This window comes from Fringilla coelebs (genome assembly GCF_963513975.1).
Source record: "Fringilla coelebs genome assembly, chromosome: 4".
Lineage (NCBI taxonomy): Eukaryota > Metazoa > Chordata > Aves > Passeriformes > Fringillidae > Fringilla > Fringilla coelebs.
The window spans coordinates 62,702,271-62,725,859 of NC_140032.1; the positions used below are offsets into that span (position 1 = coordinate 62,702,271).

The 23,589-nt window shown below is 41.2% G+C and overlaps 1 protein-coding gene across 1 annotated transcript in view; it reads left to right on the forward strand.

Annotated features, from left to right (window-relative positions):
• Window positions 1–1,348: 1,348 nt before the first annotated feature.
• SLC7A11 (solute carrier family 7 member 11) overlaps window positions 1,349–23,589 on the forward strand; it is a gene marked incomplete at both ends in the record, with an annotated part of 57,369 nt that continues 35,128 nt past the window's right edge. The window contains 6 exons of the mRNA XM_084204081.1: window positions 1,349–1,625; window positions 4,275–4,401; window positions 8,804–8,919; window positions 17,107–17,232; window positions 19,287–19,386; window positions 22,511–22,555. Coding sequence (XP_084060207.1) covers window positions 1,349–1,625; window positions 4,275–4,401; window positions 8,804–8,919; window positions 17,107–17,232; window positions 19,287–19,386; window positions 22,511–22,555 — 791 coding nt within the window. The remainder of the gene's footprint in view (window positions 1,626–4,274; window positions 4,402–8,803; window positions 8,920–17,106; window positions 17,233–19,286; window positions 19,387–22,510; window positions 22,556–23,589) is intronic.

Genomic DNA, 23,589 nt, shown 5'->3' on the forward strand with positions numbered 1-23,589 from the left:
AGCTGCTATAGTTATACCACGAAGAATTTTTCCCCCTTGGCATATGTTATAAAGGCTGTCCCTTGATTAGGTCAAAAATGCTTGAAGGCTATTGATTTTTGCTCTGCTTTAGGAGAAAGCACCTCTTTTTAACACTTTAATTGCTCAGTTTGAATTTGAAGGATCAGGTGAAGCAAAAGGATTTATGCATCTGATTACCTGTTTATCTGGTCACGGGGAGCTCTGCGGATTTTTGTGTTATCAGGGATAACGCAGAAATGCCATTCTGATTCCTGAGCTGTTGGAGATCCTGTGCTCTGGGGTGCTGTCCTGCTCCTGCCTGCTCACACCACTGCCAGGTGGCTGTGAACCTTCGCAGTGCATTTTAACAAAGTGGTGTTACGGCGCTGGTTCCTGACATCCCGGGAAACAGCTGCATCTAGGAAAATGCCTGTTCTGCGGAAATAACGCCTGTGTGCTCCTTGGGCTGACTGGGGGGTGTTGCTAAGTGACTGGGGGTAACACCGGGGCTCCGGGGATCCCTTACGGTGGGTCCTGGTCCCTGCAGAGGTTTCCAAATGCGTAACACGTGGGAGAGGCGGATCAACTGCAACACTAGAAGTTCAGCCCCCGCAAACTGAACTTTTGTTGGGAGTTTTTCGAGAATGAAATTGGATTAGACCCAGGGATGACGTATCCTGTTTGATTTCTTTTCCCCTTGTGCTCTGACGAGCTTTATGTTTAGGCAGGCTTTTGTTTCTGGCTCTGAGCTGCTTTAAAAAATTGGGAGCGTGTCTCGGGGTGTCGAGGGTGACATGCTCGCATTGATTGGTGAGGTTTGGCTCGAGTTGCTCGTGAGTGCTTTGTTCTTCTCACCACCCCCAGGTCAGTTGCACAACATCACAACATGCCCCTACAGTTTAAAAAGGGAAAAAAAAAAAAAGAAAAAAAAAAGGGGAAAGGAAAAACAACAACCAAAAAAGAAGAAGGAAAAAAAAAAAAAAAGAAATGCTGAGTAATGCCAGCGGTTTCTCAAATGGCTGATGCAAACCTGGAGAATTTGCATCATCATTCAGCTAGAGTAACTTGGTATGACAAGAGCTTAAATACAAGTCCATGCGGAAGCTGAGCTGGTTTCCAATGATAGGGCAGTACCACAGTGTGAAAACGCAGGTGTTCCTGAGCCGGGCTTGGATCACAGGAAGGGCTCACATACTCTTAAAGAGCTTGTTACCTGTGTGTACTGAGCAGCTGGAAAGATAAGAGAGGCAAAGTAGTTGGCTACACAGTGAGGGAAAAAAACCCCTTCAGTTCCTGCGAAAAACTTTTCTGCCTGTGCTTGCCAGCAGAGTGCTGGTGGCACTGTAGCATGTTTAGGAAAGCTGCTGTGCCCACGGTCTCTAATGGAAGCTACTTGCAGGGACAAGCTAATGGCAAGTTGTCCTCTCTGGAGAGCGGACAGCCAGCCCAGGAGGGAAAAGTTGTGCTGAAGAAGAAAGTGACGCTTTTGAGGGGGATATCCATCATAATTGGCACTATCATTGGAGCTGGCATCTTCATCTCTCCCAAAGGCATCCTGAAGAACACAGGCAGCGTGGGCATGTCCTTGACTGTCTGGACAGTATGTGGTATCCTCTCGCTTTTTGGTAAGTCCCTGAAAAGTTTCTAATTGGTCTAGAGGGGCAGCCGGTGAATTATTGTGATTATTTCTCTGATTTTACTATTGGATAGGAAGTCAGAGTGCAGAGCTTGAGCACCAATGGGACTACAGAAGGTCTGTGCTTCACGATGGGTTTGTGGAGGGTGCAAAGATTTGCAACCCCTGTCCCCCTGCTTCTGGCACCAGCTGGTGAAAGCTGGAAGCATAAATTTTATATATTTTTCACTGGGTCCCTAAAGGAACAGGAAAACTAAATGAGCATTTTTCCCTATAGAATGTGCTGTATGTTTTTCTCCTGTCTGCAAGACGTATTTATAGTTTGCTTGTAAAGCCCTGGCAGCTGGATGAGCACGCTTCTTGAACACCACTGAAATGTTTAGACAGCTCAACCTAGTTTCCCAGAGGCTAGAGCAAGGTCTGAGAGGAGTAATTCCTACTGCAGGTAAGCTGTATTGGCATGAAGGGGAGCAAAACAATAGTACTAATAACCCCTCTTCCCAGCTCTTCCTTCCTCACTCATGATGTTGCTTTGAAAGATTGGGCTACAAAAAATAGTGTGATGGAAGCAAATCTGCCCTGGGAGTTTTATTGCTGGCCTGCATATTGTGGGAGTTCTTGTTAATTCTTTTTTATTCTTGAAGAGTGTTGAATTGTGAAGAAGTCCAGTTAAGTTGTTCTGTACACAAAACCCTCATTCAGAGTGGAAAACCCCACCCTGGCCTCTGTGGGACAGAGGGTTCATTGACCTATTTAATGAGTTAATCTCAAAGAAACTGAAGAGCTAACATGAATATTGGCTTTATTTAAAAGGGAAACTGCTTGTTTACTGGCAGGAGGTGAAGGGGACAAAGAGAGACTAAGTGTCTACTTAATAGGCGGAACATGCAAATGCCACCTTGTAAATTGGCTCTGAACTTAAAAGAAATATTCTTTGCAGGCTAAACCCACCCAGGTCAAACAAACAGTCGAGTAAGTTAGGACCCATTTGGGTCAAATGATAAATGTATGGGCACAATGTGCAGCATAATGTCTTGTACAAATATGGAAGATCTGCCTGCAACAAAATTCCCCTGTCAAGAAAAACTTCAGATCCTATTTGTAACCCTGTCAAAAGACCTTGGCCTTTTGAGTTACTTAACCCAGAATTTGCTTAAGCACTGCATTTATGGCTATAACTTTAGCAGTAGTAATCTTCTGGCTGTGATATAAAATCTGTACCAAAAAAACCCCAGCAAAACCCAAACAGAAAATCACAAAAACCCCACAAAAAACCTAAATCAAAATAAAGAAAAAAAAACCCTCTCTCTTTTATCAAACAGATTTTTTAGGTCATTTTCCAGACCTCTAGATATGAAGAACTGTGTAAATTGGCACAGTAAAAGATAGTATCTTGTTCTCAAAATAGACCTGTTACCGTTTCTTTGTTTGTTTTTTAGTTGTTCTTGCTTTTTTAAAAAATTTAATATTTTGGTTTTTAATTCCCTGCATGACTTAGTTATAGTTAAATCACACGTAGAAGTCACATAAGGTCTTGCTGAGGCTGTGTTTAGAACGTATATTAAAACACAATTTAATTTCATCCTGAACCTCAACAGAAGAGGCTGGCTAAAGAAAATGCAGAAACACCTTTTTTTAATGTGGCTGTAGGGGTGCCTTTAAACACATCTTCAGATAAGCTAGAGAACAGCAGAAAAAAGTCGCCACATTTTTGCAAAGTCCCAAACAAAACAAATGAACGAGGCTGGAGAATTTGTCATCATGTGGTACAGCTGTGATGGGCTTGTACATGTGATGTGGTTTTGACAGCTGTAGTTCTTATCTAACAGTGTTGTGACGAAAAGGTGTACAGGGAAGAGAGATGAAATGAGTTCCTGTATGTTGCTGATCTTAACTCTGTGTGATGCAGTGCTAACAAACTTCATTACTGTTTATTACTGGTTTCTCAGAGGGTTGGCCATGTTTATAGGTTGTGGAACACAATTGCTGTGGTCCACCTGTGGAGCCGTGAATCCCCAGCTTTGTAACTGGCTGATGGTTCCTGACCTTTCACTGCGTTTGCAGTACACAAAAACAATCCATCAGTGTGGAACAGCTGTGACTAGGCCATCCCCTGAGTTTTGTATGGAAGATGTTAGGAGAACTTTTGAGGATAGATTTTATTCTGCAGATCCTGCTTCCAAATTTTGACCATTTGGTTGCTCTTGCCCATGGCTGAGGATGGGTAATACAGTTTTCAGACTTTCAGAGATGGAGCCAGGCATCTCTGAGGCTGAAAGGAGTAGATCAGCCTTTGATAACAAACAAATGTGTCTGAAATCTTTCATTTAGTAGTGCAATATGGCCTGGGAATTAGGGTGGCTGGTGTGACACCCCAGTTTGTTCCTCTTCACAAGATATTGTGAAGCAGAGCAGCAATTGCAAATAGCTAGTCCAGTGGTTTTAAATATAGCTGGATAAATGGTTTGGTTTACTGCATGTCTAGCTGAGTGAGTTAAAACATACAAAATCAATTGGAAAGAAATTTAAAAATATAAAAAGTAGTTGTGATAGCATGAAAGCTCTGTTGTTTAGGCTATAAATGTTTTGATAGGTGTTTCTGGGTATCTCTCATGTTGGCACTGTTGAATTCTCACAGGTGCCCTCTGCTATGCTGAGCTAGGAACATGCATTAAGAAATCTGGTGGTCACTACACTTATATCCTGGAGGCCTTTGGCCCATTACCTGCATTTGTGAGGGTCTGGGTTGAACTCCTCATCATTCGGTAAGTGTGTCATGACTCTGCACTCATCACTCTTAAAGAAAAATCTCTGATATATGTTGGGCAGAAAAATAAAAATCAAATATATTTGATAAGTGTTTTCTTCCACTATGATTCTTTCACTATGTTCAAGGAGACACATGTGCAGATATGGGGGAAATAAGAAAACTCCCTGCCACGAAAATTCAATTAATTGCCTTAATTTTGGTAAACTTACTATGTCCATTGATGTCACTAAAAAGCAATTACAGGAATGGATACAGGAATTATGGATACAGGAATAACCCCATGGGAAACTATTGTCCAGTAGTTTTCAGAGTTAGGGGCACCATATATGCTTTATGTGTCCGCTTGGGCCCTGGTTTTTTGTTTTTGTGGGGTGTTGGAGAACTTGGCTCTTACTTTGAAAAACACTAACTGGCCAAATAAAGAAACATTGTCTTCACATACTAAAATGTCCAATATATTGCCTTGGTGTGTAAGCCTGTGAGTCACGCAGCCTTTGACGTTGTGCAGAAGAATTACAATAGGAAGGTGTTGAATGGTATGAAATAAACTTTCATAATGTAAATGGATCAACGTATCAAACTCACGTGTAGCCTCTCTTTTTATTTTTAGAGTTTTGCTGAGTTTAGAGATCTTGATACATGTAGAACAGGGCAACTCACTTATCCAAAATGACTTTGGGAATGCTCCATCCCCCGCCTCAGGCTGGTTAGCGCTTCTTTCCCCTCTTCCCCGCAATCAGCGGATTAGTCACAAATGAGGCCACAAGCATGATTTCAAATCACAGCCACGTTTACATAACACTGACAAGTCCTAGCATAGACTGTTGAGTTTAAAAGTGCTGACGGTGCTGAGTCATTATGAATCTATAAATCCTTGTGTTGTTTCCAGAGGAAATAATTTTGTACGTCAGGTGGTCCAATACAACCTCCCCACCAAAATGTAACCTTGGAATTACCTGCATAATTTCCATCAAATGTGGTGAAAGGGCAGATGCCTCAACTGTGTGAACCTTTTGCCAAGAAGAAAAATCAGGCAGAGAAATGAGACCTATGTTTTCACAGTGCTGTGAACAGCTATATCATTTCACATCAGAGAATCAACAAAAGGGAACAGCATTAAACATCTTCCTCTTCATCTGCACCTGGTTCAGCAGAGGGAACTTATTAACCTAGGCACAACACCCACGAGAAACCAGGCATCATAAATTCCTTTCCTCACAACATAATTACTTTTTTACGTACAAAAGTGTCCCAGGAGTGTTGTATAAATGCTCTTAGTCATCGTGATCTGCCCCACACCCAGAAAATAATCGTGTTGCATGGGAGGGAACTTCAGTGGATTCTTTAATCACCCAGTCTGAGAGGCTGTGAGGAAGCCATACGTGTTGTAACTTGCGATGACCAGAGCAGCACTGCTGAAACTCTGTGTAGAGTTTTATATCTGACTCCTGCATCAGGAAACTAATTGACTACTACCATCAAAGAACTTGAGACCTCGTATATGTTTATTTTTTTTTTTCAGCAGATGAAGTTGCACACACATGTCTCAGCTAGACTGGTTTTTCTTCTGAAAAATTGCAGGGTTATCACACTGATAGGCTGGCAGAGGAGTCACAGCCAAAATAGACATTTCCTGCTCTCATATATCTCTTTAAAGCTGCTACTTGACAGTGGAGGACACACTTAACTGCTCTGCCCACTTACCAATTAGTTTTGCCTTACACTGCACTGCTTCTCACTCAGTGCACTCAGTGTGAACCTTTTCCTCTCCCAAAGCCAGGTTGTGTGTATTTTATGCATATCTATGTGCCTTTAAAAAACCCCCAACCACTACTTTTCAAACAAGTGAAGACAGCCGTGTGACTGCATTGTCTGTAGAGCTTCGCTGTGGTGGTTGCTAAACAAAGGCTGGATGAGAGTGCGCTGCCAGGTGCCTGACTCACCTGTGGTATGTGCTGGGACCCTGCCCTGGTCCTCTTCTGGTGTCTTCCTGTGTGCTTGCCCTTCAGTGAAAGCTGGTCACGCACTTTCTACCTGCTCCTCAGCACACAGCCATTGAGCGCTGTAGCAAAAGGAAAAGCACAGAATCAGTGAGGTTGGAAAAGACCTCCAAGATCATCGAGTCCAAGCATTAACTCAGCACTGCTGAGTCCATCACTAAGCTGTGTCCCTAAACAACCATCTGTGTGTTTTTTTAATACTGTTTCACTCTTTGAACTTCCCCCTCCACTGATTGACTGCACTACCAGCAACATCTCCCCCAGGACATGGGAATGTCAGAGCTATTTATTAGAGATGCAATTTAGAAGCTATGCTTTTAGAAACATAGTTGTATAGATAGCAGTGACTGCTTCTTTAAAAAGGCTTTTCCTTGAAATGGGAGGGCAGAATCCAAGTTCTGGGGAAAGGAGCTGGGACTGAGGAAAAAAGTCTGGGGCAGCTCCAAAGATCTGATCTTTCATCTGATCTAGGGTACTCCAAAACCACTTGTGGCAGCCTGCCTGCAGTACTTGAAAGCCAGAAGCCTGGTGATCTTCTGATGTGAATTAGAAATATTGCATTGAGGTAAAGTCGGTAAATGTCTGTGAAAATCCAGACAAAATTTGCAAAGCCATTTTTTGGCCAGTGAGAAGAACATCCCCGATGCGTGGGGGTTGCACATGCAGCAGCCCTTGCTCATCCATGCAGAAACTTACTGAGGCAGATTGTTCTGTTCTGTTCTGTTCTGTGCTGCTCTGCAGCTTGGTCCAACACAGTGTGTGACTTCTGGGTTGAGTCATAACACAAAGAAAGCGGGTTTTGTTTCCAGGGTGCAACTCCCTTGTGGGAAATTCTTTTATTGTTTGATGGGGAACAACAACGTCTCTGCAGAATTTTTACCCTGTTCCAGAGAATTTTTATCGAAATTCTGTGAAGTGAGGTGTTGCAGATTTTTTCACAAGAAATTTGCATGGACTCCTGTTCGACTCAGAAATCCTTCGAGAATCATGTGCCCTTTTGTCCTACAGTGTATATGTGATAAACCACAGATGCCACCAGCTGTCCTAAAAAGAGTGAAAATGTCCTCCCAAATGGAACATGAACAGTAGCATGCAGGCACAGGCTAATTTGCTACTAATGAGTGTCAGTGCTAAGGCTTCTGTCAAACAATTACCTTCCCTCAAAGAGATAGACTGTATGGATATTATGAGGACTTCAAATTTGTAAATGCAACAGCGTTGTGGGGTGTTGGAGAGCTTAACTCTTTACTATGAAAAGCACCAACTGACCAAATAAAGAAACATTATGTCTTTATTCATATTCCTTTGTTTTATGGTATTCTATGACATACTACAGGGATTTTTGCTTTTACCTGCGAGCCAGGAAACTGTTAGTCAATAAAAGGAAAAAAATCTGTTTGTGTTTTAGATAATCCCATTTGGACAATCCCAGAATTTAATAAAAGATCTGTGTAGGGTTTGGATGCTTATTTAAGTAAACCAGAATTCTCACTGTGAATGAAATTCATTTGCTTGTGTCTCTGAGGGGTGAGATGTAGCTGGCCACTAAAATTCACTGACTTTTGTGCAGGGTGTTGCCCACGTAATCTGATCCGGGCATTATGAAAATTAATTCACAAACACCAGAGGTTTATGTCCAAAAAGGAGACAGAGGAGTCCTTTTTGGCTTTATTCGAATAAAGGGAGAGGCTGTGGGACATTCCCCTGGGATCTCTCAAATTTTTGGAGGAGGCAGCCTCCTTTTTATCCTAATTTCCCGGCCACATTTCCCTTCTCTCTTTCCCCATTGGCTAAAATACTTGAGAGGTACAGACTTCCTGATATGCCTGATACCGTGGATTTCCCTCTAATGTACAACCCTCCCTTTTCATTTTTAATTCTTGTGGAATTTAGGGTTTCCCTATTGTTTCTTTCATCTTTCAATGCCTAATTTCATTTATCAACAAATCTAAAGTTCATTTGTAAAAGCAAATATCTTTTTCCATTCATCAATCAGTGGAATCCTTCCCATTGTTTCTTTTATCTCCCAGTGCTAGTTTTATCTACCAGCAGACCCACAGCTTGTTTGTAAAAACAAATCTGCCGTTCCTCTCACTGGCTATGTTCACTTCAAGTGAGTGAATGAAGATTTCTATTGATACTTTTCGTTTTTGATTATGACTGCTTTGCAACATGGAAGTTGTAAGAGCCACCCTGGTAAGAAGTGTTGCAGTCAAGATCAGAATCACTGAGCAGTGCTACATTCAGAACTATGGTGCATGTCAGCAAAGCTACAAGAAAGCACCAGAATTGAGGTTCACTGTTCTCTGATAGTGAAGTTACAGCACGATCCAGTAAGAGTAATAACCACGTACTATCACAGATTAATTTTGTGACTTTGTTTTTCTTTCACTCCAGCCCTGCTGCCACAGCAGTGATATCATTGGCATTTGGACGATACATCTTGGAGCCTTTCTTTATGCAGTGTGAAATCCCAGAACTTGCGATCAAACTTATTACGGCTGTCGGCATCAGTAAGTGTCCAATTTTAGGTTTCAGGGGAGGAAAAGGTAATACAAATTGATAAAAAATATAGCACACTGAGCAGGTTGTTGCTTGGTGTAAATCATTAATTATTGTGCATCCAGTGCCAGGGGCACCTGGGTGAGATCTTGCCTGGATGTGTGTGTTTGTGAACAAACACAGGAGCAAAAAGAACATCAGACTTTATCAATGGCAGGGAAAATCTATTGTCAAGGCTGATTCTGCTGCCACTTGAATTTATGGCCAAATTTTCATTATTTTTGTAGAAGCAATTTCAGTCCCTAAGAGATGATGAGGCAGTGCCAGAGATATGGAAGAATGATTACCTTCTTTAAGTGCTCTGCTCTACCTTGGTTTTAGGAGGCAGCTGAATGCCAAGTATGATGTCACAAAGAAATGTAGTTCTCTTGAGTGCAGACAGCAACATGAGGTCATCTTCCCCAGTCCCACTCTTTCCATGCTGGCAATAATCCTTATTGAGGCACTTGTGGTCCAGAAAGCAGGAACTGAATTTTGGGAGCAGAACATACAGCCTGCTGCATGGTTGCTGCTGGCTTGTTGTCCTACACTTGCTGACTTTGTAGTTAGCGTCAAAGGGATCATTTATGGTTACAGAAATCCAATATTTGCAGTGGAAAGAGGGGCACTACCCTGAGAGCAGAGGCTTTACAGTATACCTGGGCTGGTGTGGAGGATGCATGCAATGGGAAGGCACAAAAGATGATGGGAACAGGACTCTGGAGCTTGTAGCATTAGAGGCTTGTTTCCAGGTCTGCCTGGTCACAGGTGAGAATGCTCCTTGTGGGCACACACTGGAATTCAGCTGTGCTGGGAGGGAGTGCAGAGTAGACCTGAGTAATTAGTAACAGATTGTTCCTTTAAATTTGCTCAGAGCACATATCAGAAACAAAAAGTCTGGAAAAAGGAATTAAGACATGCAAAATGATCAAAGGCCCACAGGAGACCCCGTCAGTTTTGCACAATAATAGGTTCAGATGACTTTTTTTTCTTCGGGGCAAGGAGTTCAATTGACATTTAAATTTCCAGTCTCCAGGTTACTGTGGCTTTTTGTGGGAGCTCTCTCTGTAAGATTTCCTTTCTGCTGGGAGTGTTAAAAAACCAGTATGTGACTGCATTCCTTTCTAACTTAATTGTGCACAAACTATAGGTTTCATAGGAATAATTGAATTAGGAGTTTGAATTTTGAGGTCAATGGCTTTTTTCAGCTACATCTGTCTAAAACATTTCAGTGCCAGATAGGAGTGAAACAGATGTTCAGTAACATTAAGGTCACTGAGACAAAAGGAATATTAAGCGAGGACTCCATCAAAGCGTTTTGTTAACTGCATGTGATTCAAGCACAATAGGTGAACAATTTGAAATATGTTTTTATTACTTTTAATTTAAGTGAAAATCTGTGTGATAAGCCAGGGCTTGGCAAAGTTATTGAACAAATAAGTAGGGTTGCAGGGGAGATGGAGTTAGGCTGAAGTAATCGCAGCCTAAAGGGAGAGAGAGGGGAGGTCAGATGCTCCTGTTTAGAGTGGGTCTGTACAACACAGGGTGAACTGGCACTTCACTGAAAGAAGGGATTCTTGTAGAAAACTTGTAGTAGTGAATGGAATGCCACTGACAAAAACTATGATATGTCAGACTGGGGCTTCATTCTTTGCAGTATTCTCGACAGTGGAGTTTCATTTGTAGTAGTTCTTAGAACTTCTGCTGCACTTAAGCTCAGGGATCCCAGAGTGTCTGCAAGCTATCCTCGTGTGGTAAGAATCAGCTGTGGCAGTAGCTGTTACAAATGTTTGGTATTGGGCATGCAGGCAGAGTGATAGGTAAGATTAAGGTGGTGAGCTGAACCGACACTTTGGAGCCCTGGAGATCTTGTAATCCAATACAATGGTGCAAAAAGTTGTGTCTGTTTCCACTTAAAATTTTAAGTTAATCAGAAAGTGAAATGACATGCCTTTTTTCTTACCCATGCCTGGTCCCTTTTCCTTCCTTGCCTGATGAGAGAGCACTGATTGTGTATATCCTTTATGGCACAGGGAAAGGCAGTGGGATGCACCACTGAACTCCGTCCTTGGCTGAGAGTTCTACCTTGTCATTTCTCATTGTACTAGAAATGTACTAGAAAGGAGAGGGAGAAATTTTGAAAAATCTTCAGGTGATCCCCTGATCCCCAACACAATCAGTGTTATCTAAACAATTTCTTACAGATGTTTGTCTAAACTGGCCTTAAAATCTCCAGCGTGGGAGTTTTTTAAACCCTCACTGGTATTGTAGCACAGTTTTTTCCGCCCTTGTCACAATACAGCTTTTCTCTTTCCTTTTTTGTTTTTCGCCCCACCTGTATCTCTATTGATGCATCTGAAGCCTCTTATTAAAAGGTTGACTGAGATGGATGCAACCAGGATTATGCTGGGGAGTGGCAAATACTATTGCTTCTCTACCAGCTGCCAAAAAAAATTTCTCATAGAGGGGCTACAGCCATTCTGCTCCCCATCTCTGTGCCTCTTCAGGGAAAAAGGAAAGACAGTGCAGAGGAGATGTAGATCAGGTGAAAGTTAAAATGCAACTACTGGACATGGTGGCATTTAAAAAAATCCCTTGTTCTTGCTTTATTATTTATATGGAAAAAAAAAGACATATGCTGGGCATAAAATTCCCCTCAAAATCACCTGTTCAGAGCAATCTTGAAAATCTGTAAAAACAAATTTTCTGTTCCACAATATGCTACTTTCATTTTTAGTTGCCTTTATTATGGTTTTTCTCTTTTTGCCATGACCAACCAACCAAAATGTCCAAGCATTTCAATGTCTCTGTAGAGAGAAAGGTGCTCATGTGGAGTCTCTATTCAGATGCCACAGCTTTCTGAACCTCTGAGCAAAACCTTCCTGTTCTTTTCAGACTTATAAATCACTTAAATTCACTTGGTGCTTCTTAAGCAAATCTTCACAAGGAGAAAAACCTAGATCAAATTCTGGATATGCAGATCTCAATTCATCAGTCTGCCATAAACTTTTTCTCAACTTGGTTAATTAACTGTCTGTGAAAGAGGAGCAAATATCTCAAAGATTTTTATTACACTATACATTTCCTAGACTCATAGAATGGTTTAGGTTGGAAAAGATGTAAAAGATCACTCCGTCATGGGAAGGGACATTTTCCACTAGATCAGGTTGCTCAAAGCCCCATCAAACCTGGCCTTGAAGACTTCCAGACAGGATATCTAATTGCTACAATTTTATGAAAATAAATGGCCAGGTAGAGGAGAGACAGAAGCTGGATGTTCCTCAGCACAGGGAAGGACAGCTGAAGAAAATGCAAGCAGGAGATTAGCCCTTCTAACTCCCCACTTTGTTCCAGCAGGACAAAATAGCTCCAGGACACAAAGCAAAGGGATGCTGTCAACATTTGTTCTGATGCTGAAGGTAGTCTTTTTAGGAGAAAGAGTTTAAAACTAGTTTTTCTCTTGAAGTGAAAATTGATAGACTCCTCCATATTTATTGTTTCTTGACATGAAGAAACATCCTGTCACCATGCCTATCATTGCATAAAAGGCCCTAGATTCATATATTGCTTTATTTGTATCTATTATTTCTTTTCCTAATGGTGAACTTAGATATAATGGTAACAGGAAGGGACAAATTGGACTGTGCAAAGGTATCAAACTCTTCTGTCAATACATAGCCTGAATAGGAACTGAGCCTTTTCCAGACTTTTCACATGGCCTCTGTATCAGAAAGCACATAAACAGGTTTCAGCCATTAAAAACTGTGAGACTGAAAACCACTTACCAACTCACATGAGTTCTTGCACTAATTCATATGTGTATTTTGGGCATTTTACACTGCAATAATATATAACTTTCCCCTTTTTTTTTTTTTTTTTTTTTTTTTTGAGAAGTCTGCTAGCAAACTCAAATACCCCAAACTTTGGCTGTTAAAGTTATGCTTGTAAACTGTGATTAGCTGTACAGGTCTATCAGTGCTTGCTGGCAAATGCCCCAAGTTTTATTGGTCTAGGTGAGTCTATAATTAGATGCCTTTTTCTCCCTCATCATGGCAGATGTTGCAGATGCCACTCTACAGTTGTCAGACAAGCAGTTTACATTAAATATCTCTTGGCTTGCAGGGATCTGCTCTGATATGCTCTTGCACATATGCTCTGATAGGTGCTCTTGTGCTTCCTGTGACTTTTAATTGGCTCATTAGGGCCTGCAAATTGAGGGTATTTTTTGGTGTTTTTCAAATGCCTTGACCCTAAAAGTCTGACAAGATATGGGAGAGCAGTTTTCCTGGTCTCCTGCTGAGGCAATGGTACATACATCCTGAAAAGTAGGCCAGGATGTAATGCTCGCTGCTGCTTCTCCCATTAGATTTTGTTATCTCTCTATAGCTGTGTCTGTGGAAGGAAGGAGATTGTGAAAAACAGGCTTGGTGTTCCCATTGTGTTTGATTGTTCATGTTCCCCATTTTGTTCTCCCTGAACACTACTCTTGGTCAGGATTCATCTTAGCAATGTGTTTAGTTTAGGTAATCTTCTGTGCTCCCCATACAGTGGAGAAAGAGGAAAGAGGAACTTCCTGAAGGTAAACTATCTCATCTGGGATAGGCATCTCACAGAGGTATTGTCATTCATCCTCTGGAGCTAGCTGTCTCTTTATCGAGAATGCAGCCACACTTAATGCCTGACTTTGACTGAGAAAAGTTACACCTGAGTCCTCCTTTCACTTGCCCTTTTCTGAGAAACTGCTGCTCCTTCTGATATTTGCTGTGATCCCTTATCAAAGTGTCTGCAATCAGTTTCTCTAAATATCTCCAATAGGCCCTATTCTGAAGACGGGCGTGGACTGATGGCCATAGTCCCAGAATATAATGTCCTTCCTGAGCCCTGGCATGGCTGTCATCATCTTTTCTTGCTTTTTAGAAGCTTTCTTCATGACCCCACTTCCCCATTGCCTTTCACCACCCAGTTGCTAACACAACCAATACTATGGTTGTGGCACATGGTACTTGTGTAAGCCCCACATTTCTAGACAAGTTCCATGCACATAGAACCATTAACACTGAATATTTTATTATAAAATACCACTATTGTTATTATTACTCTACAATAAGCAAGAATGCATTTATGTTTTGTAGTATTGTATGATAAAGAAGACTGTAAACTCTTACAGCCTAATAAGTACAATAAATTAAATTTAAAAAAATAAAACTGGTCTCAAATTTTCTAAGCACTTAGTTCCTCCAAGTCTGCACTTACTCTTGTGAAGGACTACCAAAGGACATTTTTATCAAGGGATTTATTTACAAATAAGGACACAGTAAGATGTCCTGGTTTCAGCCAGGTTAGAGTTAAGTTCTTCTCAGTAGCTATTACAGGGCTGTGTTTTGGATTTGGAATGAGAATGGTGTTGGTAACACACTGATGTTTTGGTTTTTTGCTAAGTCCAGTTTACCTATGGTCAAGGGCATTTTTTCCCTGCCTCCATGCTCTGCCAGTGAGGAGGTTCACAAAAGAAACTGGGAGGAAGCACAGCCAGGACAGGTGATCCAAACTGACCAAAGGGATAATCCACACCATAGACCATCATGCCTGGTGTATAAACTGTGAGGATTTAAATGGAAGGGCATCTGATCTGGGTTTGGGAATGGGGGTTCTGGCTCTGTTCAGTGGGTGGTGAGCAGTTGTATTGTGCAGCACTAGCTTTTTTTCCTTTTGTTGTTGTTGCTATTATTATTATTATCCTTTACATTATTACTGTATTTTACTTTGTTTTCAATTATTAAACTGTTCTTATCTCAACCCACAAGTTTTACTTTGATTCTCCTCCTCATTCCAATGGTGGGTGCAGGGAGAAAGGGGGGAGTTGAGCAAGAAGCCGCCAGGTTTAATTTCCATTTGGGCTTAAACCATGTCAAAAGGGTGAGGGGAAATGGCTTCATACTGGAAAAGGGCTGGTTTAGATTAGATATATGGAAGAAATTTTTCTGATGTGGCTGGTAAGACACTAGCACAGGTTGTCCAGGGAAGTTGTGGCTGACCCATTCCTGAAGTGTTTGAGGCCATGCCATCCAGTAACATTCTCGTATGTGTATCAGGAAGGTGAAACCAGTGATTTAAAAGACCTGGAGGAGCTCTCCCCACTCATGTTACCTACTCTGACCTGTGTAAGGTTGACAGGCTGATTGCTGAACTCTTAGTAAACTGGCTATCAAATTGCAGATTCTCTTACCAAAAACCCCTCCTTGACATTTCTTGTGCTCTGGTCCATGCCTGGGCTTGGCATGAATACAGAAGAAAAGTATTATATCCTGAGTCTTCTAGAAAAATTAAAATAAGCTAGTGCTTGACTATGGCACTAGATTTTTTTTTATAGCTTAAGGACTTTTGGTCAAATGAATATTTTAAATATATTTTGCTTAAATAACAGTTGTTAGTCTTGTTGGTAATCAAGCCTCAGGGAAAAAAGGGGAAACTCAAACAGCACTAATATTAGTCAGCAACCTAAAGGAATCTCAAAATTTAAATGAGTCAAGCTATGTCAGTGTAATATTGGAACAGCAGAGTAATGAATCAGGGCCCTGGGATTTTCTGTTGCCTGTCAAATATAGGTAGCAAAAAAAAAAAAAAAAGGTGTTTGGGTCTCAAGTGAAATGTTGCAGAAGTCCAAGTGATTTTTTTGTGACTTCAGCACACTTCAGCTCTGAAATATGGTGAGATACAGAACTGAGTAAAGATTTTGATCTCCAAGATCCTTTTCTAGTGAAAAAATCGTGTTAGGTGGTGTTGAGAATATATATTGACTTGTAAATTGCTCATATGAGAGTGGAACTGTCTCTCTCCCAAATAAAAATTCTAGAAAAATACTTTTTTTTTTCTCTTGGAATTTTTATTTTATTAAAAATATATGAAAAAATACATTGGGATTCAGATTACTTGGAATTTTCTCCTGCTTCCATTAAACTCAAACTACTTTCATTTGAAATGAGACGATTTGAAATATTTTTTAACCTCGCTGGTGAAGAGAAACTGTATAAAAGACTTGAGATAAATCAGTGGGTTTTTTTCCCAGAAAGCCTGTGCTATGCCAGATTTACAATGCTAGCTCCTACAAACTAACAAACTGTGCTTTTGTGTGTCTTGAGGAGTGTGATGTGGCTGATGATTTACACAAACTGCAGCCCTTGAGAGAGCTTGAGTTATGGGGGGATTGGGATGAGGAGCTTCCTCACTGGCTCCATATGACGGCAAGAAAGAGAGGAACACGCTTGACCATGTTTACCTGGAGCAGCAGGGGAAAGAGATTGTAACATGGAGTAAAATGGCTCCCATCTTCCATTCTTTAGGGAGATTTTTGTTTTTAATTTCTAAACTCCTTCTGTTTAAGTAAACTAGAGTAAGTGGCACTCAAATGACAGGACTTGCCCTCCTCCTGTCAGTCAGTGCTGTAGGAAATGCTAGAAGATGCTGTCCCTGACCCAGAAGAAGATGCAAGCTGACCAGGCAGGATGTAAATACCCTCCTCACTGATCCCTCCACATGCTGGTGAGCTGCACACCTGGGCTTTGTTTTCAAGAAGTAAAAGGTCACTGTTTCTTCACTGATTCCTAGCAAGGGTGGGTGCAGTACTTGCACTCTAGCCCTCCTGCATCTCTGGTGGTGCAGCAAAAAGGGGGGAGAACGTGGAAAAGCATTTACAAATTTATGTGTGGCCTAAATGAGGGTGAGAAAGTTCAATATGGTTTTTAATTGTTATTTCTTATGAAAAATACAAATCTCTTCTCAAAGCAGCACTGACAAAGAAATCTGGAGTGACAAGAGTTGGGCAATTAAATTCTTTCATCTGAAGAAGTGTCCTGCCAGCCAGTTGTCTACCAGCAGCTGACAATTCTGGGTCAATGAAGCTGCAATTTGGTGTGAAGGATGGCAGGCAGAGAAGGGACAGATGGATGGTCAGTGCAGTGGGTGAGGCACAGGGGATCAGCTCAAGCCTTTGGTGTGGTACCTTGAAGGGGGATGGGAGAAGAGGGAGGACAAGAGCTGGAGAGGGTTATCAGGGTGTATTTCCTTTAATGCATCAGGGTCTGTTGTTTGTGTGACCTCTCTGCTGGCAAAGAATTTTGTGACAATTATTTCTTTCTGACTTTTTTTTTTCCCTCTCACAGCACTGGTGATGGTCCTGAACAGCACAAGTGTCAGCTGGAGTGCCCGCATTCAGATGTTCCTTACCTTTTGTAAGCTTGTAGCAATTCTGATAATTATAGTCCCTGGAGTTATCCAGCTAATTAAAGGTATGAAATGAAAAGTAAATGCTTTTAAAGAGCTTTTATCTTTAACCTCAGCAGTCTTTCCCCACTTGCCTCCACCACATAATGCTTATAGCAGCAAAATCTCTTAATTAGCCTGTGCTTGCTTAACTGAGGCTCTGTACCCTCATGTCATTGATAAGAAGTGGAACTACACCGGGGTAAACTGGTATTTCCTTCAGCATGCCAATGAGACTATTCCAATCAGACTTGCTTTTCCCAGGAGCAAATGGACTGCTCTTCTCTGTGATCTGTCTTTGGCCTGAACTTTGTGAAAGGGGCAGGATGAGATTTAGAGGCAGATGCACATGCACGTCCCCTAGCCCAGGCAGGATGGCTGCTCGGACTGTCCCAGTCCCTGGTCATGGTACGTGTGTGGGGTACTGGAGGGGGCTCCCAATTCACAGAATCACACAATCACATGCTGATTTGGGTGGGAAGGGATCTTAAAGATCATCCAGCTCAAACCCTCTGCCATGGGCAGAGATATGTGCCACCAGGCCATGTTTCCCAAAGGCCCATCCAAAGCTTTGAACACTTCCAGAGCATCCTGGGCAGCTTCTCTGGACAATCTGCTCCAGTGCCTCATCGCTGTTACAGGGTGGATTTTTTCCTGACACTAATCTAAACACGCCCTCTGTCAGTTTATAGCCATTTTCCCTTGCCCTGTCTCTACATGCCCTTGTAAAGGCCCTCTTTTCACTGACTGTGCTCAGCTACCTGCAGAGACTTTCCCATTCCAGCCCTCTGAGCAGCAGGTGTGAGATGGTGACAAGCCCCAGCTCACCTTCCCTACAACAACTACACAGAGCACACTCAGCACACAGGGGGCAGAGCAGGGAGCCCTCTCGAGTGTATTGGTGGCAGATTTTATCTAACAAAACCTGCCACAGTTTTGGGCTATGTCCCACCCAAGTGAAGAGCACAGTGTTGGTCTGTGCAGTGAGCTCAGTTTGTCAAGGACAGGAAGCTGTCTGTGGTTAATATAGACTCTGAAAGAAAGGCTTTCCTGTGTAGTACTCTGCTGATTCACTATTTTTGTTTTCTTGTTTTTCACTTTCTGGCACTTGCAATGCTGTTTCCTCTTGCACATGACATATGAAATGTGCAAAATTTCTCTCAGTTCCCATCCACCCCACTTTTCCTAGACCTTTGAAGCAGGTCAAACCCAGGTTTGCTTGGGGGTTGTTGCCTTGAAGTAGCTCAGCTGGTGTCCCTGGTTCTCCACTGGGACCTTCTTCTGGCCACAGTTTCTCCCTTAACCAAAAAGCTTCTGCTTCAATGGGAATTTTGACTGAGAGATTAGTAAAAACAGAGCAAAGGATAGAGGATTTGGCTCATTGCTAATTTAACTCTGAATTAATTAAGTTTCTTCCTGCTTCATATCTGTGGAGGATCATTGCTTCTCAGAAAATGTGGGATATGGTAGGGACATTTACAAACCATAAAGCACTTTGTAAAGGAATGAGAGCATAACAGAAATGTTGCATATATGCATTTATAGGTATTGAGATAATTCTTACTCATTGTAATATTAATACAGTATTGATTATCATGGTAGGGGGTTACTAAACTCATTTTTCCATGGTAGAAATGTTTAGGATTTTGGGTTTATTTATCTTATAAATGTTTCTTCTGGATGAAATGCCAGCAAAGTTCCTTCTGATTAAAATGTTGAACAAATGAAATTTTCCACATCAAAAACTACTGAGCTCATTCTGCTCTTTCATGTTGATGTAAGTCACTGCTGGAAATGACAGAGCAGTGAGTGTCATCAAGCTCAGCATGCTTTGAAAGAAACGAATAGGTCAAATTCTCCTATTGCATGAATACAGAATTCCACAAAGCCTTTTACAATTGCTGGCAGATTATGGCTGCAAGGGTTGGGTCAGAATTTAAGGTCAAGGGCAGAACTTCATGTCAGTGAACTGTTGGATGATTAAATGTTCCATGATGTGTTATATTTTTTTGTAAAGTAGTTATGACCAAAGAGCTTATTTTTCAACTTTTTTTTTTTGTTGTTGTTATTGATTTTGCAGGAGAAACACAGCACTTTAAAAATGCCTTTGCAGGGAATGATGCCAGCGTTATGGGATTACCACTTGCTTTCTATTCAGGAATGTATGCCTATTCAGGCTGGTAAGTAGATGAAACTTATCCGTATTTGTCCTGAAAACAAACACTAATGTGCTTTAACAAAGCTATTTATTTATATGGAGCAATGAGTAGCACATTCTACATCTTTTGCCAAGCTACATCATACAGCTAGGGTAGCTGTTACTGCTGTTCCACATGCTCCGTGGTCATTGTGCAAGCAGCTCTGGAAAGGAAAGATTTTTCTTTTTCAGTGTACAATATATAAACATGCACTGACCACCGCAATAATCACACCACAAAAAAGGAATAGTCTTCATTAAATATTTTGATAAATTTCATTAAATATTTTGATAAAAGGATAAAAGTAGTAATGAAGCTTTAAAGTTTTTGAAGAGGTTAGTAATTGTATAAAAAGCAAATCTGTGATTCTGTTACAAAGTGGCCCTTAGCCTTGCTTTGTAAAAGCAGTATTTGACAAGAAAGAAACAATGAGATTGGTATGGACCACAAAACAGAATAAAAACCACTAGATTTTTACATTTCTTGGCCTGAGAGATTTGGACCATACTTAAAAGAAGTGCAACTGGCTTCCACAAAAGTCAGGTGTGAGCAAAGGTAGGAGAATCTACCTTCAGGTATCCTGCTTAGAACTTTCAAGTTCTTTCTCTCTTTTCCCTCCAAAGGGCACAGCAGCTGGTTTGAAAGGTGCTGCTGCTTCTGGAATCTGCCTTTACAATTTATTCATGCTCCTGAGGTCTGCATTGTGCAGTGCCAAAGGGCTTTGCAGCAGCAGCCTGGGGGGAAGGAAGCAGACTGCAGTGCACAGAGTGGGCTCATTTTGAGATAGCTTTGTCTGCAGGTCTTCCCTTTGCTCTCCACAGCCTCAGACCTTGCACAAAAGGCGAGGGCTGCAAGATAAGGGGTTTATTTATTTAATATGAAAGGACAATGGGCCGAGCTTTGGAGTTCTCTGCCCATCTGTAACTCCCTGGTTGCAGGGGCATTATAAATGTGCACACTGAAGTATGAACAGAACTTTATATACTAAATGGCAGCGGGGGAAGAAACCCAAGAGAGTCCAAAGCTTTTATCTGGGATAGATATGTAAGAAAAGAGCTTGGCATTTTGAAGCCTCAAAGAAATGGAATTGATTATGTGGAGAATCTCTACGTTCTTCCCCCTCTCTCCTATAACTGACTCTGTCTCTCATATTCATGCTTATGATGGTTTCTCACTTTTTAAATATTAACCTAAGTTTTTGTATGACAGTAATTTTAAAAGCTCTTTAATATTATTCAGTTTCTTTCCTGCAAAATGCTTCATCAAAAATACTGTTATTCTGTTGCTTCTTTCCCATTTTTCGCATAACAGTTCAAAGCCTTGCAATAAAAATTACCTTTTTTTTTCCCCTTTACACCTTCTGACTTTTATTTCAAGGTCCTTATTTGCTACTTATAAAAGAAATTAGCAGGAAAAAGACCTAATTTGGCTAGTGGTTCTTCTCAGCTGTCTATTTTTCTTTGTCATCAACTAAAATTCATCACCTCATCACAGAGGAGCAGACCATTAAGTGGAGTGGCAATATCCTTGCACTATCAGTTTCATGGGGCTAAATCCATGCAATTAGCTGAATATGAAGTAGTGTTGGAAGTGTGGGTGATGTGTCCTTGGATGCAGGCAGAATTTTATGCATAGCTCACAAGACTGTTAACTTTTAATTGCTAACTTTTAAAGATACAGCTTTGAAGAAAAGAAAATCAGTATCTCTTCTGTGTGTGGGTTCATCCGGCAAGAGCAAGTGTAGACTATGTGGAATGTAAAATGTTGGCTGAAAAAGGACAAGTGGAGGAAAGAATGCAAGGAAACATGCCTTTGCATCAGTTAAAGGACTGATGCTGGGCTATCACAGAACAGTTTGGGTTGAAAGGGACTTTAAATATAATTTTTTTCCAATCCCCCTGCCAAGGATAGGGATACTTCCCACTAGACCAGATTGCTAAAAGCCCTGTGCAACCTGATCTTGAACAATTCCAGGGACGGGGCATCCACAGCTTCCTCAGGCAACCAGTTCCAGTGCTCCACCACCCTCACTGGAAAAACTTTCCTCCATATATCTAACCTAAATCTTCTTCTGTGCTCTATGCACTACAAAGTTTACAAACAAGTACTGATGTTTTTGCATAAGGTGACAAAGAGTTTCACGTGCAGTCACAAAATCGCTATTTTTAAAAAGCCACGAGCCAGGGTTGACTTATTCTGCTAACCCAGTTCTGCTCCAAGACATGTGATGGGACAAAGCCCCCAGACTTCCTGCCAGGTTGGTCACCAGTGGTTTATTCACTGCAGCACTGCTGGCTCAGGTGCCGTTTGTCTTTCTGCACAAGAGCAGAGGCCGGCACAGGTGCTGCACCGAGTGCTCTGTTTCATTAGACAAGATCTGGCTTTGTCTCTGAGCCAGGCACAATTGTGATGCAGCCAGGCACAGAGAGTGCTAATAAATGTAGAACAGAGGGTTCAGTGGCCTGGAGGCTTGTGGTTGCTTTGTATGCTGGGCTGTGCCTGGCGAGCAGTTCCTGTGAATTCCCATACAGGTCTCTCCCTTGAATGCTGCTGGAATATGATCAGAGTGCAGCCTGTACTGGAGGTTGTGCAGGAGCATGCAGAGCTGTGTTTGAGATTCTGTACAACACACTTGTGTGAAAGTTCTTGGTTTAGGAGGGGTTTTTCTAAGGCTTTAGTTATTTGTATTGTTAAGGAGCCCTTGCTGAGTACTCTGATGAGACTTTTTGCCAATATAACCTGAAACTGTAAAAGGCAGCAAGCGCAAATGGAATATAAAGCTTGAAGTGTGCATGTGTGTGTGTATGTTTGGAATTAGGGTAATTAGTATGTCAGGGGAAAAAAAAAAATTAATTACACACTGACTTTACATAGTCACTGTCTTTTTCCTTTCCTACTTAGCTGTCTTTTCTGAGAATTCCCTTCCTGAGTGTGAGGATAAGGGAAAGTTAAATATCACTCTCCTTAATCCAAACATGGGCCTGAAAATCCTACCGTAATTAACAGCAGTGCTTAACTAAAAGCATCTTCTTGATTCTTAGTGAAAGAAATACAGAATAAAAATATAAGAATAAATCTTTTAATACATTTTATAACTATTTTCTAGGTTTTACCTCAATTTTGTTACTGAAGAAGTGGAAAACCCTGAAAAGTACGTACTTAATCTTTTGCTTGACTTTTGAGAAACGGTCATGAAATTTAAAATGTTGTAAAGGTAGTGATCTTCAGAAGTTCTGTATGCTGGTCAAGCTGCTTGCCTTCCAGCACATCTGGTATCTATTTGAATTGCAACTGCTTGAAAATTTGCTATTTTTGGTCTGTTGTGGCCTTATTATGTATTCTGCTTTTATCTGCGCTGAAAGTGGAAAATTAACTAGATCTTTAGGGCTCTGGTTCTCCTCATCAGGATACAAGTAACTATCAGTGGCTCCTTTCAGTGGAAGCTGCTGATATCCTGTCAGGGAAATCTTGCCCAAGAAACTTATCTGCTGCAATATTTGTCAGTTTTGCTGTGTTTAAATATTAATCAAATACTTAGTTCTACTTGTTTTAGGTGTCTCAGAAATGCAGGATCTTGAATACATGTCACAAAACATCCAATCTAATTAAACTGAATGAGGGATATGGGTTGGAGCTTGTTTCAAATCAGAGCTGAATATTCCCACATCACCTGCCTATAAAACATTGAAAGTTGTCCTGTTAGGGGGAGTTTGATTTGTCCCATCTATTTTGGTAGGTGTGTTTTGGTGCATGGGGCCAGTAATAAAAAGCCACTAACTTTTCCTAAAAGTTAGAGAAAATGTGCCTTTCCAGATCAATTTGTTTTCTTTGAGGAAAAGAAACTACTTACTTAATAAAGAAATTAATTTTCTTAGGTTTTTAAAATAAGATAGCTGGCTGGGCACCAAATTACTTATTGTTTTAAAAGGACCCCCAGCACTGTACACTCAGTTAATGCGAATCCGAAACATATAAGGGAAGAAAACCCCAAGCCATTGACTGGGAGCATGCAGAAGAATTTTGTTGGTTTCTTCAAAGTCTGAACCAAACCTGGTGCTATTTCAGAGGCCTGAAAATCATTATAAGGAAATGGATGATAAAACATGAGGCTGGTAGAAGCACTGGCAGATTTCCATTGTTTCAGTGACTTTGGGATGTGTTGTGTGTTAGCAGACTCTTTGTTGT